The sequence below is a fragment of the Notamacropus eugenii genome, chromosome 6 (genome assembly GCF_028372415.1).
Source record: "Notamacropus eugenii isolate mMacEug1 chromosome 6, mMacEug1.pri_v2, whole genome shotgun sequence".
Lineage (NCBI taxonomy): Eukaryota > Metazoa > Chordata > Mammalia > Diprotodontia > Macropodidae > Notamacropus > Notamacropus eugenii.
In genome coordinates this window covers 62904697-62922209 of record NC_092877.1, presented here as the reverse complement: position 1 = coordinate 62922209, position 17513 = coordinate 62904697, and the positions used below count along the sequence as shown (strand labels likewise).

Sequence of the window (17513 nt, the reverse complement as noted above, 5' to 3'; positions counted from 1 at the left end):
CTCTGATCCCTGATTCCATATGTATAAACCCTCTCCACTGACATAGATACTCCCGTAGTTTCATAACTGGTTTTCACTGTTTGCCATGGTCAAAAAAAATTCATCATCTGGTTGCCAATTTTCTGGAGATGAACCCAGTACTTAACTAAATTGATAAAATGGTACTTGAAAAGCAGACCATCTTTCACTGGACTAATAAATGTAGCTTAGCAAGAGATGCCAGCTTTATTCTGGTTTAACCCTATCCCATAAGGTACCATTGGAGGAAGATTTTTTGAGGGGAAGACCACCTTAGCTTTGTATGACAGATAAATGGAGTTAACAGCTTGACTCTGGACTGAAGTTTTAAATAACATGCTCTCAGCATCACACTCACCATCACCATGATCATTTCGACTGTCCTTCCCATTACCATCACCACTACATGTTTTCACTACTCAAGTTCAGAATTATTTTCCAGAGGTTACTGCCTAAATTACATGTATTATGTTAATTGTGTTTATTCTTAATTTTGTTAAGAGTAGAAGGTCTGGTGTCTTTATGCTATTTTCTCTGATAAACTCTTGAAGGGCAAAGGCTGTCTCTGTTTTGCCTCTCTCTGTATGCCCTTTGCCTAGCCTGGTGCCTAGTGCATAGTAGCACTTAATAAGTACTTATCTGTTGATTGGCTGATTTCTTTTCTTAACTCTGTAGTCTAGATCACTATTAATTGTTCTATGATGTGTTTTACAGGAGGGGATGCAGATTTTAGAAGATATCAAAGATCTAAATCTTAAAGGTAAATATGCATGTGTGAAATATGACTATGTTGTGCCTATATCTTTCACTTGAGTTTTTATGTGTGTAAAAATCATGGCTAGACATTACCGAGTGTGAGAGAAAGTCAGAGAGGGAGGAAGGGAAGGAAGGAGAGGTGAAAGGAGGGAGGTGGAGAAAGAGGAGGGCTAGACAAAGAGGAAGAGAGATATGGAGAGAGGAAGGGGGAGGTCTAGGGAGGGGAGAGAGAGAGACAAAGACAGAGGGAGAGAGACAAGAGGGAGGGAGGAAGAGAGGGAGGAGTAGAGATGAGGGAAGGAGAAAGGGAGAGAAGGAGGGAAGGGAGGAGGGAGGGAGGGAGGGAGGGAAGGAGAAAGAAAGGCGAGAAAGAGATAAAAACAGAGAGATGAGGGAGGGAAATAGAATGGAGATATGGAGAGAGAAGGAAAGATAAAAAAGAGAAGAAGAGAAGTCAAGAAAGATGAAAAAATGGAGAAGAAAATTAAGAAAAATGAAACAATAGAAAAAAGGAAGAGGTTGAAGGGGAAGAGGAAAGAGGGAAACACCAATCCCTCTGAGCCAGGTAGAAAGTTAAGGGAAGAAGAAAAGAGAAAAAAATGGGAAAGAGAGGGACTCTTTGCCACTGCTGCCCTCCTAATGGATCACCACAGTCTCTCTCCTGTTAGATGGCTTTGTACCATGGGACATCAAGGTGATGTCTTTGTTCTCATCTCTTGCAGAAATACTAGAGTGGGAATGGGGGCGTCAAGGAAGCTCTCGCCTTTATTGATTACCTCGTAACAACTTTATCCAAAGTAATGTGCCTGAATAATTGCTCTAAAGCTCCTCTGTGTCCCATAGGCTCTAGCAGAGAAAGCATCTCATAAAAGTAACACTAAACTTTAAGGTTTAATAACGTGCATTTATTAGGCATTTTTTATCGACCAGGCACTGTACTAAGCACTGAAAATACAGAGGAAAACAAAAACAAACTCACATTCTGATGAGAGCTGGAGCCGATGACGTGCAAACAGTCATGCACATACAACAATACGCAGGGTAAATTTGAGGTGAGCTCTGGGAGCAGACACTAACCTTGGGAACCAGGAAATGCCTATTGAGGAAAGGAGAAACTGAGTTGTCTTAAAGGAACCCTGGGAAACAAGGTGGTAAAGATGAAGCTGGAAAGCCCTGGAGACAGCCAGGAAAAAAAGATACAGGCTCAGAAACTGAAGTGCCATCTTCAAAAGACTGTAAGAAGGCCAGTGTCATGGGATCATAAACCCTATGAAGGGGGTAAAGTGTAAAAAGATCACAAAGTTGGAGAGGGACCAGGTACAGAGCTTTAAAAGCCAAACAAAGGATTTTATGTTTGATCCCAGAGGCACTGGGAATTTATTGTTTGGGGGTGGGATTGGGCAAGGCATCAAAATAACAAGGTCAGATTTGGGTTTAGGAAGATGGTGCTGGTAGCAGGAGGATGGAGTGGAGTAGGAAGGCGCTTTAGATAGGGAGAACAACCAGAATGCTATTGAAAAACTCCAGGTGTGACAGGATTTAGCAACAGATTGGATATGAGCGAAAGAAGATAGAAGAAAGAAAGATAACACCTAGATTATGAGCCTTGGTGACTGAAAAGATGGTGGGGCCTTTGCCAACAATATGGAAATTTAGAAGAGGAGAGGGTTCGGAATGAACTATAATGGGTCCAGTTTTGGGCAGATTGAGTTTAAGAGTCCTTTGGGACACCAAGTTTGAGATATTAAGCATTTGAAGATGTGAATTGGTGGTCAGGGAGTTTAGGGTGGAATAAATAGATCTGAGAATTGTCTGCATAGTTGACAATTGGATCCATGGGCACTGATGAGATCACCATTTGAGATAATATTGAGGGACAAAAGAGGAGGGCCTACCCACAGTAGAGGGTTCCCTTGGAGTTCACTGATTCTAAACTGTTCCTTTTGCTGATGAGGAAACTGAGGCCCAGAGAAGTGGCTTACCCAAGATAACACAGACAGTATGTGGTAAAGGGAAGTTTTAAACCCAGACCTTCTGGTTCCAGATTCAGTGTATTTTCACCTAGAGCACATTGCCTCTGATTCATTCCCAAAAACAAAGGTTTGAAGTACATAATGTAAGTATGATGACCCTCATTTTACAAATGAATAAACTGAAGTTAAGAGAGGTCAAGTGAATTGATCAAAGTCACATGTCTAGTAAGTGCTAGAGTCAGGATTCAATTTAATACTGTCCCAAAGCTAAATCTCTTCTATACAGGCAATTTCTCAATTTCCAAGCAAGAGCCAGGAATAGAAAGGTGATATCAAAAAGATGAGGCAGGAGAGAGATGAAAATTAATCAAAATACTCCCCATTTATAGGATCATACGCAATGCCTGGAAAATGCTAAGATGATTTATACGCTCATTACAAAATACCATATTTTTGATGCAAATACATTCTCAGATAATTTATTCATCCTCACCAAATGTCATGGGAAAAGAAAACATATTGGTGGATTTTACTAATGGCAGACTTTTGCAGTGATATTTGTCATCAAGTTGAGCACTTAGGTTTATGTTAATGTCTTTTTCATACTATTTTTTCATTATCGTATTTTGACATGATCTAGGATGTATCAACTTTTAGAATTTCTTGCATCTTCAGTTGTTAGGTACTGTACAAAAATTAGCCTTGTGAATATTTTATGGAATAAAAAAATTCACCTTCAGAAAATATCCATTCTGGGGCATTTGCTGATCAGCTACAGATTAAACCCTAGGATAAAAACAGACAGCTCCATTTTCAGAAAGGGGCATCACTAGTGCTCAGCGATCTCTGACACAACAGATGCTGACACTGATGGGAAAAACAAGGCTAACTGTTCTTTCTTTTCTAGGCCTGGGTGTTAACAAAACATAAAACTAAAACCAGTTTCCTTTGTGATGACAAGAATGCCTGACACAAGAATGAATTTGCAAAAGGGGGAAAATGCACTAATCCTTCAAAGAAAACACAGTGATGAAGTCATGTATAGGTGACTTGGCATGGAAAAACTAAGAGAGGATCTTGAGAGAAAATCAGTCATATATTTGTTTCCCTAAAGAGGATTTGACATAGAATTATGGGATTCCAAAGCCAAAGGGACCTTGGAACATGTGTATTAAGCAAGGGAGAGATCTAAGAACATCAGAGATAGGAGGGCCCTTAGAACATAGAGTATTAAACATAGCAGCAGCCACAGAATGTTACCGGACCATAGAATGTAGACTATCAGAGTTATAAGGGACCTTATAACTGATGGAGACTCGCATTGCTGGAACTTTGTCCTTGAGGACACAGAAGGGAGGGTTAGGGACTGGACTTGTGGTTGCAGTAGTATGTGTGGAGCTCCCAAGTGAGGAAATTACTTCTGTAACTGACAGTTGTCCAGAATACCAAGAGGTTTAGTGACTTGCCCAGGGTCACCTGGTCAGCAAAAGAGGTAGGGCTACTCAAACTCAGGTCTTCCTAGATTCTAGGCCCTCCTTATGTCTACTATATCTAACTGTGCTTCATAAAGGCTTATTGTTTAATTACTAGCTAGGGAAGGCTGGAATAATGCTCACAGACTCATTTCAGGATAGTGAATACATGCAATAGAAGAAACCTCCGAGATCATCTAATCCATTCCCTCATTTTTCAAATGAAAAAACTGGAAAAAGAAAGAAAGGAAAGGGCTTACCCAAGGGCACATAACTTAGTAGAAAACCCAGGACTAGAATCTAGAGCTTTTGACTCTCAGTCCTATTCTCTTTCTGCTACCCCACAGTATTTCTATTTATTGAGAGAGTTTTGTTCAAAATTTCACTGAGTCTAAAAATAAAAATCTGCAAGAGAAAATGTATGTTATATAGTATAATAACCAACAGTTCCATAGCTCTTTATGCAGTCATATATGCTCTCTTGCAAGGATTTGCAAATACCAATCTCCTTTTATGCTGGAAGTCAGAGATTATTATCATCCCCATTTTATAAATGAGGAAACCGAGGCACAGAGTGAATGAGTGACTTGGGTCACACAGCTAGTAAGTGTCTGAAGATGGATTTTAAATTGGGTCTTTCTCACTCCAAGACGCCTATATACTATTTCTGGGCTAGGTGGGTGCCTTCTTCAATATTAACGTCATTAATTCAATGAAAAAAAAGTACAGCCCAAGTTCTAAGCCATCTTTCTCCTTATTCATTTAACAAAAGTGTGTTAAGTACCTACTGTGTCTGTAGGACTGGACTAGGCATTAGACAAAATTTTTTTATTAGAAATGGTCCCTACTTTAACTTAAGAGTCTAGGTCAGGTATCAAAAAAAAGAGGTCAAAGGGCTCAGCAAGCCTTTGACATTGCAACAAGAACCACACAGCATGGGAAATTTCAGACATGCACACACATGTACACACACACACACACACATACATACATACATATATACACACAGCAAAACCCAGGAACTCAAAAAGAATACAAATAGATACTAGTAACCTCATGCTATTAGCCCCTGGGACACTTAGAAATCTCAGTGATTCAACTCTTCTACCAGACCTCAAAAGCAAAAACTTTATGGCAGCAAATTTAAAGTTCTTAGATGGAGGGTAGGAAAGGAAAGAAAGGAACAATATCCTCAGAAATTCTGAAAAACATCCCAGGGCCCCATTCCTCCTTCCTTCCTCTACCCTCTTCCTATTCTGCCCCAGTTTTTCCATTTTAGTGTTTGTGCTGAATTTTTTCCAACTAATTACTTACTACCTACATTTTAATGATTCAAATTGACTGAATTATATTAGAATCTCTTGTACTGAAATTCATTCATTTAGCTGTTTACTCATGGAAGTAATAGCTATCCACTTAGTGACTAATTATCCTATAGTAAAATTTTAAACCAACATTATTACCCTTTGACCTTAACACATTGGCCTATCCCTGGGTAATTCTATCTTTTTGTTCTGTGAATGGTCTTTATATACATGTATATATGAATGTATGTGTATACCTATATATGTGTGTTCAAACATATATACACATACATGCAAGTATATATGTGTGCATGTGTGTGTATGTATGAAGTAGAAAGAAAGTCAGACTGGGAAGCAGATTGTGTTGGTTCTGAACACCTCTTAAGACCTCAATTACTTATTTCATCTGTAAAATGAAAAGGTTGAAAAGGTCTGAACTCTGACCTTTGGTTCCTTACATATCATTTGGTTCCTTACACATGCACATATATCCCTTGACATAAGATAGTGGAAAGGGCACAAAACTTGAAATAAGGAAATCTGCATTTGGGTCTCAGCTCAAACACCTGTGCCACTATTGGCAGGCCATTTATTCTCTTTGGACCTCAGCATCATCACTTGTAAAATAGGAAAAAAATATACTAACCTCTCAGGGTTACTGTGAAGAAAGATCTTCAGAAACCTTAGAAAATGACCTGTTTTGTGACTGTTCATTCCTGTCTGGAGAGACCAAGTTAGGAGCATGTTCTCTCAAGTCTCCACAGACCATGGGAAGATAGGTGAAGTTCTGCTGTTACTGTTTTGTTTTTCTACCAAGAAGGATTAAGATTATTCTGTTTAGTCTTAGAAGAAAGAAGCAGGAACAATGGGTAAAAATAACAGGAAGGAAGATCCTTAGTATCATAGGCTTAGAGCTGAAAGATAACTTAGAGGTCCTCAAGTCCAACCCTCCCATTTTTACAGATGAGAAAACTGAGACCTGGAGATTCAGCGACTGCTCATGGATATACTGTGAGTGACAGAGGCAAGACTCAAACCCTAGTACTAAGACTCCAAATCCGTTGCCTCATCGACTATACCACCGTGTCATTGCTACAACATAAGAAGCAATTTCTTAGAACTGTTCCAAAGTGGAAGGGGGAAGGACCAGGATGGTTAGAGTAAGGGAGACCATTCAGGAGGAGGTGAAAGAACTGGAGATGGTCCATGTGTGCGTGATAACTGCCTTCAAGTAGAGGCTTAGACATTGCATGCTTAGCCTTAGAGGGCAGAATTAGGAGCCATGTGAAAAAGTTTCAGTGACAGTTTTGTTTTCAATACCAAGAGTAAAAAGGGCTGCTTTGGGAAGTAACCAGTTCCCATTTACTAGAGGTCATCAATCAGAGGCTGATGGTTACAAAGACTGTAGTGAGCATTCCTGTACAGGGAGGGATTGGGCTAGATGCCCACTCAGATAAACTGAGCTTACTGGGACATTTAGATGCTCCTACATGTAAATGTGTGACCTCTTCTCTATGCAATGATATTCTCTAGGAATTATTTATATTGTCATTCAGATAATAATGACAGTCTATATATAATACATATACATTATATGTATATACATAATATATATGTAAGGTTTTCATAGTATGACTGAGCAAGTCATTTAGCATGTCTGCCTAAATTTGCTCATCTATAAAATGAAGATTTCAATAGCACTTCCAGGACTGTTGCAAAGTTGAATGACATAATATTTATAAAGAACTGCGCCAATCCTTAAGAAGAGTAAAAGTGCTAGCTATTATTATTACTAACAGTATTATTGTTATTGCTACTACCCTAGTTGCTGGTGTTTGCTCCTGCCTAAATCTTCATGACCCCATGGACCAGAGCACACCAGTTTCTATCCTTTATTCTATGATGACTATGTTACTATTATATAATATTATTACTGTTATTATCATTTATTCATTTTAACAGTCCTGGGAGGTATTTGCCCCCATTTCGAGATTAGAAAGCTGACAATCTGAGAGATTAAGATTCTTCAGTATTTACTATCAGTGAAGCTTTGGGTGAGGTAGGATTTGACCCTTTCAAGTTTTCTGAATCCAAACCCAGCACTCTGTTCTACTCCCCACATTGCCTTTCTCGCTTTTTTTTGGGAGGCAATCTAAAGACTGAACACTTTCAGTATAACCGAAAGGTTCCATCTAATTTCTGACTTTACTCAATTTCCTAATTCATAAAACAAAACCAGACTCTGTGGTCAAATGACCTGGCTTCAAATCCTCTCTAGCTTGTGTTATTTTGGGCAAATCACGTCCCCAATTGGAGCCTCAGTTTCCTTAATTGTACAATGAGAGGGTTGAACTAAATGATCCCAAAAGTCCCTTCCAGCTCTCAATCCTATGCTCTTTAGCCTTGGCCTGTAAAAATTCATTTTTGGCTTTTCTATTTTCTCTTTCATCTCTCAGACTATCTCCTTGCTTGAAAGAATTTCTGTATCGGGCCTCATCAACTACACAAAAAATTGAGTCCTAGAACTTTGCATCATTTTGACTCATCCATAATTAATCACAGGGATATGAAGTCTTAATATTTAATTTCTGCATAACATCTCCACATTACAATTGTGATAGGCCCAAATTGGTAACATACTGTAATTACTAAATTTCATGGTTCCAGAAACTGACTAAGGGATGGATTGAGTCTCCATGACTGTAAGGTCTCCCCAGCTCACTATTGCCCACTCCTTTATCTGCATATGAGTTTAAAATATCAAGGGAAAACCAAGAATAATGCTCATTATTTAGAATCTTCATTCCACTGAAATAGAAATAGCAGCTATATGTGGGAAAACTTTGGCTTCCAGTTGAAATCATAATATATTCTTGGGATTTTCTAGTGCTCTAAAATGAAAGGTTTAGATGCCATGATGTCTTCCCTTCCAGATCCAACATTCCATGTTCTGTGTTCTAGGTTCCTTCTAGCTCTATCATTCAAGCACTCTAAACTTGAAAGCACTTTGACATATATTGCCTCGTTTACAAATGCTAAACTATATGATTGTTTCAAAAGTTGGAGACAGACCCAAAGATTAGCCAGTTTACCTCATTCTTCCCATCTACAAATTGTATAGGGAAAGAGGAGGGAAAAGATGAATGAAAGGTTAATTGCCTGGCCCAAGGGGACACAATTGTCTAATGGTAAAATCAGGGCTGGTATCCAGGATTCCTGATGCATCCCATTGCACCATGTGTTCATGCTCCATTAGTTAATAAATAGTGATAAAATATTAGTACATGCCACATGTGTTCTTCATTTGACTCTGGGGCAAATACCAAAATAGCTATAACATGGTCCCCACCATCAAAGAGCTGGGGGTCAATTTTTGTTGTTGTTCAGTCATTTCGCACTCTTTGTGACCCCACTTGGGGTTTTCTTGGAAAAGATACTAGAATGGTTTGCCATTTCCTTCTCCAACTCATTTTATAGATGAGGAAAATGAGGCAAACAAGGTTAAGTAACTTAGCCAAGGTCACACAGACTGTGAGCTTCTCAAGATGAAGTGCATCCTTGTGTGACGAGCACATAGCACAGTGCCTCACACAAAGTCAGCCCTTAATAAATGCTGATTGATTGACTGACTGACTACCAAGATCCTTTTGTTAGGACTGAGGGAAAGAAGATTAAGAAAAATATTTTCAAATAAATAGATTGGCCCCACATTTTAGGAAGGGTATTGACAAATTAGAATGTGTCTGAAACAGAATGGCCAAGAGGAAGAAAGGACTGGGAATAAGAAAGAACTAAAGGGAAACAAATTTTAACTTTATAGGAGGAAAAAAACTTTTTAATTATCAGTTTGCCAAAAAAAAAAAGTAGGAAAAGAAAAGTGGAATGGGTTGTCTCATGAGATAGTGAGAGGAACCCTCTATTGATCGACCATTAGTAACATAGGGAGGACAGTTCTTTAGGTCAGGGCTTAGCTAGATGAATTCTAAGGCACCTTTCAACTCTGAGTATCTGAGTCCAGAGTCACTCTGGTGGGGAGGAGAATAGAGAACAAAATGACTTGGCAGGTCGATCTTATGCCATGTGTCATGTGAGGTAACAGCCCTTGGAAGAGACCAATTGGTTTAAGAATAAAGATCAAGCCAGCAGATGATTTTTTAAGACTTGATTTAGTTTGTGCTGACAACATGCCACCAGATGGCGCAAAGACAAACCTTCAGAGACAATGTACAAAAATCTACTGGGCTCTTAAGAAGACCTCATGTCTTTTATAACATTTCAGAATACTAGAAATCCTCCAGTGTCTTTTCGTTATGTAAATAAATGAAAAGTATTAATGCTGACTTTCCAAAAGGCAAAAGTATATGCAAGAATATTATACTAAGAAGATTTCACAAATAATTATGAGGCATAGCAAAATGTAAGTGCCCAAGAGGTTAATACCATTGGCATAGCCTAGGTTTCCCCTTCTAAGTCCCTTCCCCCGATGGGTTTAAATCTTGCTGCAAACACTAGCTGTGTGGTCTTGGGCAAATCATTAAACTTTGTGAGCCTTGTTTTCCTTTTCTGTATAATAGAGATGAATCTTTAGACTCCCTACCTCACAAGTACGATAAAGGAAGGGAATTTTAAATTTAAGGTGCTGCAAAGAGGTGTTATCCTTGTTCTGGTAGTTAGGTCTGCTGGGTATGTTTGAATTTGATTCAATAAATAAGAAGTTGACAATTACAAACCCAAGAACAACAATAATTAACATTTATATTAGCACTTTATCTTCCAGACATTGTGCTAAATGCTGAGGATACATTAAAAGGCAAAAGGCCGTCCCTGCCCTCAAGGAGCTTTCAATATTATGATCTAATGGGGGAGGAAGCAAGCAAACAAATATACATACATATATATACACATACACATATATGTATATATGTACGTATATGTATATATATGTATATGTTATATATACACACATATAGTGAGCTATAGATGAGATAAATAGAAAATAATTAACAGAAAAAAAGGCACTAGAATTAATGTGTTAAACACTATGCTAGGGGTTGAAGAAAATTTTAAAAAAATCATTTTGACACTGCCCCTCCTGTCACGTAGTTCACAGTCATATAAGGGATAAGAATTCAGTGTAGATAAATGAAATGCTTGACAGGACCAGGGACAGGGACCACATCTTCTTTTTCTTTGGAGCAGGGAATTCCCAGTAAAGAACTTGTCTACCAAAGCAGGTTGCCACTCTCTCTGCAACTTGCCTAGAGTACAGAGAGACTCGGCAAGTTGTTTTGAGTCAGAGGTACTAAAAGTGGGGCTTGAACCCTCAGCTTTTAGGCTTTGAAGCTACCTCTCTATAATGTCACTATAATAAACAATAAAACAGTAAATATTCAAAAGAGCTGGTTGCATGCCATGTGCTGATATACTCTGTGTGATCGTGGATAAGTTGTTTAACCTGCCAGAGTCCCAAACAAATTCTCTATGATTATAAATTACAGATGAATTGCCAATCTGCATGAATTAGGCATAGGGGAAGGGGGAGGAATTTCCATCCACAACAGTGTAATCACAGGTGCAAACTCTGACCTCCTCCCCTCAAAAAGAAGTATGCAAAGAACTGATATCTTGAAACTACAAATAAATTAAAATCAAATAGCTATGGGACAGGATATCTTGTTAGTGACTTCATTTCCCCAGGCTTTGGTTTCTTCTTCTGTAAAAAATGACAACCTCAGAGTCTCAGTTTCATGGGATTGGATTGATGACTTCTAAGGTCTAATAGTTCTAATGTTCTAATGTTCCATGATCCCAGCAGTGCAATAGATAGTACTTTGAAGTTGGAGTCAGGAAGATCCAAGCTCAAATTCTGCCACAGATATTCCCTAGTTAAGTGATGGTGGGGAGCCTCAGTTTCCTTATCTATAAAAGATTTCCCTCTGTGGTCACTTCCAATTTTACTCTACATATCTCACATACACAGTTATTTGCTTATTGTCTCCTCCATAAGAATGCAAATTCCTTGAGAGCAGAGACCATACCTGGCATACAGTAAGTGCTTAATACATATTTGTCGACCAACTAAAAGGGTAATAATAATAATGGAACCTCTCTCACACAGTTGATGTAAGGATAGATTATGCAGTATATGTAAAAATGACTTTACAAATGATGTGACATCAAACTGGTATCTATTTCAACATAAGACTGTTCTAGTTCATAGAGGGTGCTAATGTACGACAAGACCAGAAAGAAAAGTTGAGGCCAGATTGAAAAGGGTTTATATTTGATTCTGGAGACCATAAAAAGTCACTGAAGTTTATTAAGTAGATGAGTGAAATAGTCAAATTTATGATTTAGGAAATCAGTTAGACCCTGACAAAAGACTTAGCAGGAACATTGATTTCTGATAGTCACAGTGATGGGGTTGAAAAGAGACAATTTGAGAGCAGGAGACAACTATACCCATGGCCAAATTGAGCATCCCAAGGAAAGGGAGATCTCCGAGCACCCCCATGAATTCCCAGACTCTCAAAAAAGGGGAAAATTAATTCAATGTCTTCCAATTTGGCACCATATAAATCCTCATGTGGAGGAGACTTCTGGATAATATAATTTTAAAAGGCAAGCTTGTAAATTTTAGCACCGCTTCAATGTGTCTTCAGGCATGTTTTATGTTCCTGTGTGGTTAAGAATGTTGGTGATTGTTGGACTTCAATCCATGGTTGAAATTTGCATATAGAAAATCAAGTGTCAGCATTGGGGAATACAATAATAAAATATTGTTTCTGAGCCTTCTCTAATTTGGTAGTACTCATAGACCTCGATATGCTGGGAGGGACCTTAGAAATAATATAATCCAACAGAGCAAACGAGGGCAGTGAAGGAGTGATGGGTCTAAAGTCTGCCAAGACCCAGAGCTAAATCATGCCTGTGACACTGACTAGTTGTGTGGCCATAAGCAAATTACTCCTCTCTCTGAGCTTCAGTTTCCGCACTCCCCCCACCCCCAAAAAATGGCAATAGTAATTACTTTGTTGGATGGTTGTAAGAATTGGGAGAGATGATGTATGTCTACAGTACTTTGAGAAGCACTATATCCCTCATCTCCCTCTCATCTGTTCTCCCTCTAATATGTGCTCTACATATTATTTTTATTCTTTATGTATTATTCTTTATGTATAAATTTGATCATGTCACTGTTCTATTCAAACCCCTTCCATGGCTCCCTAGTACCTACAGAATAAATTTCAAATTCTTTGACACAGTCTAATTGTCCAGCATTACTTCAAACAACCATTTTTTACACATTCTATGGTTAGCCAAAATGAGCTACTTGCTGGTTTGTTGAATATGCCCTGTTACTTTCTGCCTTGTTATCTTTGATTGTATTGTTTTCTTGTCTCTGGAGAGTGGTTCCTTCTCCCACCATCTTTTGCTGAATTTCTACAACCATAATAATAACTCGTATTTATATGGTGCTTAAAGTTCACAAAATGTTTGACAAATATTTATCGTATTTGATCCTTATGGCAACCCTGTGAGGTAAAAGTATTTATTATCTCCATTCTGCAACTAGCAGAGTTGATCCTTCAGTTAGATAAAATCATTCCTTCCCTAGACACAATGTAGCACACTACATTTTCTGTGCTATTGAAGTGACAGCCGTGGTGTGGAGTAGTAAAAAGGAAGCTGACAATGGATGTCAGCACCCAAACTCTCCTTGATTGGGTCCTTTGACATGCTCCCTGTAACCATGGGCATCTTCAAGCCCCAGTTTCCTCACCTGTAAAATGAGAATAATAGTCTTTCATTATCCCCTCCCACAGGGTTGTTACAAATGAACTGAATTATCAAGAACTACAAAAAATAAGCTATCATTACTGTGCATTACGGTTATCCATGCATGAATTGCGTGACCTCTCCTGGACTTAGCTCGAAGTCTTAAGCACAGGTTGGATGTTCACCTGAGGGTTATAATGTAGAGAGAAGCTTTGTTCCAGTACTACTTGATCTAGAGAGCTGCTTAAATCCCTTCTAATTCTGAGGTCCTGTGGGGCATGAGTCATCCAAATCTTCCCAGGGTGTAGTATAGGATTCTGCTCAGAGAAAAGATTAAATAAGTGTTGGATTGAATGTGACCACACAATCCAGTAGTAGTCTGACCAGGACAAGAAGAGTTTAGATCTCCTGGCATCTAATCCAGAGACTTTTTTCATTGAACTATATTAGTGTTATCAAGAAGAATGTCCTCTATTAGAAAACAGACAAAGAGGACAATGTGAAAAGTAACGTGTCAAATTTATCACATTCTCTTTTACAAGCAAATTGTACGTCAGTGGCATCAGACTCAAATAGAAACTGATCCCTGCTGGCCACTTATTAACTTAGAAAACCACCAATTAACATTATCTGTGTTGTATTGTATGTTTTTATTTTGTTAAACATTTCCCAATTAAATTTTCATTGGGTTTAGATTGCACTGAGGAGTTTCACTGGCCTACAGTTTAACACCTCTCTTGTACATAATAGAGATTCTCAATTTCACATATTTTCTTTGTTTTACTTTGTCTATGAAGATATTCCCCTTTTTTTCGTGTTAAGATAAAAAAAGAACTTTTTTAAAGAAAAAATGGATTTTATTACTTCTTATTCTACTAAAATTTCTCACTAAATTTTATTTTTTTGTTAATTATTAAGCACTTACATGTGACTTTCACATATTGGCAATAATGACAGCATTAAAATTCAGGTTTTCTTACTCTAGGACTCTTTCTACTATAACAGGCTTCGTCTCTAAGTCTGAACATGACAATGATTTGAGGGAATCATAAATTCAGAGCTAAGAAGAGACATTTGAGGTCATCTAGTCCAACTCATTCATTTTACAGAAAAGGAAATTAAGACCTGAGATGGGAATCCCAAGTTATAAGTAAAAGAGTAAGGATTTGAACTCATGTACTCCAGCAATGGGTCCATTAGTCTTTTCATTAGCTTCCATTGCCTCTTTGAGAGCCCTATATTTTCTCTCCAGACACAGAAGAACATGATGATATCCACAGAGACGACAAGGTAAATGGGTTCATTATTTAAGGTTGCTGGTGTTTCAATGGTGTGTTCTATTGCTGTTTTTCAGGAGAAAATGAAGCTAAAGGAATCCAGGTGAGCAGAATCGTTACCATGTGTAGATGCACAGCTACTTGGCAACAGGAATAGAATGATGCCAGTGACAAATGTCCATTGGTGAAATGTGCTCAATAAGCATTTCCTTAAGACTCTATTTGCTATGCTCACATGACTCGGGCAGGGGGGACCAGTGGGGAAAGCACAGGACTTGGAGTTTCAAGACTAGACTTTGAGTCTTAGCTGTGATTGATGTTGACCATTCTGTGACCATAAGCAAATCACTTACTTCTGTTTGAGCCTCAGTTTTTTCACCTGTAAGATGGAGATAATAATCTTCAAACTGTCTGCTTCAATTCAATTACGTAAAGAAGATCAAGTAATTACTACGTGCCAGGCACAGGGGATACAATGACAAAATGAGATCCCCTGTCCTCAAGCAGCTTGTATTCTACTGAGTGGAAAAATTTGTACAAAGCTAAGTAATATTATATGTATATATATATATACACATATATGTATAAGTATGCAAAGTAAATACAGAGTTTCGAGGGACAGGGGAGAATGCTTACAACTTCACAGAGCTCTTTTGAAGGAAGTACTTTATAAATCTAAAGGTGATATCAAATATGAATTCTTATATTTGTCTATTATAAAATGTAGACGCAATTAAGATTGTCTGCTCCCATTCACACTGCTTCCTTGCCATTTCTCTTTTTTTCTAGACTCCTTTGCCACCTCCTAGGTAAGACTCTCCAAACATCTTTGTTTGTTTTTTCATGAAAGCATTTTCTCCTTCACTTGATAATTCAGATTTTAGAGGATTCAGAACTGGGCTGAGTTAGGATTCTATGATTAAAATTTCGACTACGGAAATCAGTCCTGGGGGATAGAAGCTCTTCAAGAATGAAATTCTGATGACATCAAGGGAACCAGTTCTGATGAGGAATAAAAGGGGCTGTGGTGTAAAGAGACAAACTGGAAGCCCAGGGAACTCATCAACCAGTTTAGAACAGGAAAAGGCATGTGCAAAATGGAAGCAAGGGCAGATGAAAAGAGGAAGAATACAACAGGGTGGTATGGTCTGGTAGGGATAGAGTAAGGACTGTAAGGACTGTGTTTAATGCAACCACAATTCCAAAGGACCAGTGAGGAAGCATACTGCCCATCTCCTGACAGAGAGGTGATAGGCTCAAGTTACAGAATGAGGCAAGGTTTTGTTTTTCTATTTTTTCAATGGGAGAGTTGGGAGCAATAGGAGGAGGAGGAGGAGAAGGAAAGAAGGAAGGAAGGAAGGAAGGAAGGAAGGAAGGAAGGAAGGAAGGAAGGAAGGAAGGAAGGAAGGAAGGAAGGAAGGAAGAAAAAAGAGAAAGGAGGAAGGAAAGGAGAAATTCATTGAAGAATTTTTGAAGAAAACAGAGAATTAGAAGAAAACTTAGATAAGCTGGACACCCTTGAAAATTCTGTGTTTAAATGTGCTGTGGCCAGCGCAGTCCAGCAGGTCTGGAGTGGTTACGGGCTCACAGAGAGAGGATGAAAAGACAGGCGGGACACAGCAGTCTGAACAAGCTGAGTTTATTCTGGACATACTGAGCCAATAAATTAGGGGGTTGGGGTGCTTAAATAGTAAAAAACCATAGGGGTAGCAACTGAGGCATGAAACAGAGCAGATTGTGATAAGTAGAAAGGCCTCTTTATTGGAATGTTATCCTGTATAGCAGGGGCCCTGATTCCTGGAACTTCAACACCCGAATTCAAGGACGTGCACCTGAGAATAATGTATCACTTAACTTCTCAAGGCAGCTACTCTCCCTTGGAGGAGGGGAACTCTTGATAAGGGGCTCTTTCAAGGTTCTCTACAAAATGCTTAAAAGGGAAAGCAAGCTGTATATAATAGAGATTTACAATTCCATGGATAATATTCTTTTTCTGTTCTACTCAGTATGGTTTTTCTAAATTTAGATTTTCAAGAAAATAAAAAAAAGAAGGGGTCATAAGAATGTGTTCGAGGTTGTCAAGGAAAGCTAAGAATAATACCAATAACATTAAGGGGGGTGTTGAATGAACTTTGAACTAGAGAGGGTGGAACAAGAAAGGCTATGTAGCTCCAGAGTCTATACCCCTCTCAAGACTTCTTCATGGCTGGGGAAGGGCATCTGATTTTAGAAACATGGGCCTAGAGTGTCTTGTTTCCTATATCCATTTCCTATCTTGTAAATACAATTTTTTTTTAAATCTTGTGATCTTCCAAATTAATCATTTTTGTTTCTCTATAATAACAGGCCTCCAAACAGTCTTCCAAAGAAGTATCGACCCCTTCCTCCTGAACCAGAAAAAAGTAGGCTCATTTTAAACCATAGAAATGATTTCCTAAAAGTCGACAGGAGAACTAGGTGAGAGTTTTGAGCTGTACATGCCATAGACAACTGTCAGAACTGCCTTCATGGAAAAAAGAAAAAAATTAAGTTTAACTAAGTTTAATGTATCTTTACAAGAATAACCACTAGAAATATAATCTTGGGAAAATGTCAACTTAATTTCTTTCTAAAACTAAAGTTGCTGCTAAAGAATACTAATAAGTATTAATAATAAACCCGTAACTGATAACACTAATAAGCACTTAGCTTCCCTAGGCCTCAGTTTCCTCATTTGTAAAATGAGGTGATCCTATCTCATCTAATCCAGAAAGTCTTCCTTAAACATATATTGTGTACAAGGCATTGTAGCATGTGTTTAGAATAAGAAAACAAGATGATTAATAGTACCTACCCTTAATGAGTTTACTTTCTACTAATATGTTCTGCAAAGTTTCTTGAAACGCTAAATCCTATTATCCTCATTCACATTTAAATAGCACTTTACAGTTTACA

At 38.3% G+C, this 17513-nt stretch overlaps 1 protein-coding gene across 1 annotated transcript in view; it reads left to right on the top strand.

Annotated features, from left to right (window-relative positions):
* CLNK (cytokine dependent hematopoietic cell linker) overlaps positions 1-17513 on the top strand; it is a 104868-nt gene that overhangs the window by 14780 nt on the left and 72575 nt on the right. The window contains exons 5-8 of the mRNA XM_072621423.1: positions 733-778; positions 14657-14682; positions 15369-15388; positions 16926-17036. Of these exons, the coding sequence (XP_072477524.1) occupies positions 733-778; positions 14657-14682; positions 15369-15388; positions 16926-17036 (203 nt within the window). The remainder of the gene's footprint in view (positions 1-732; positions 779-14656; positions 14683-15368; positions 15389-16925; positions 17037-17513) is intronic.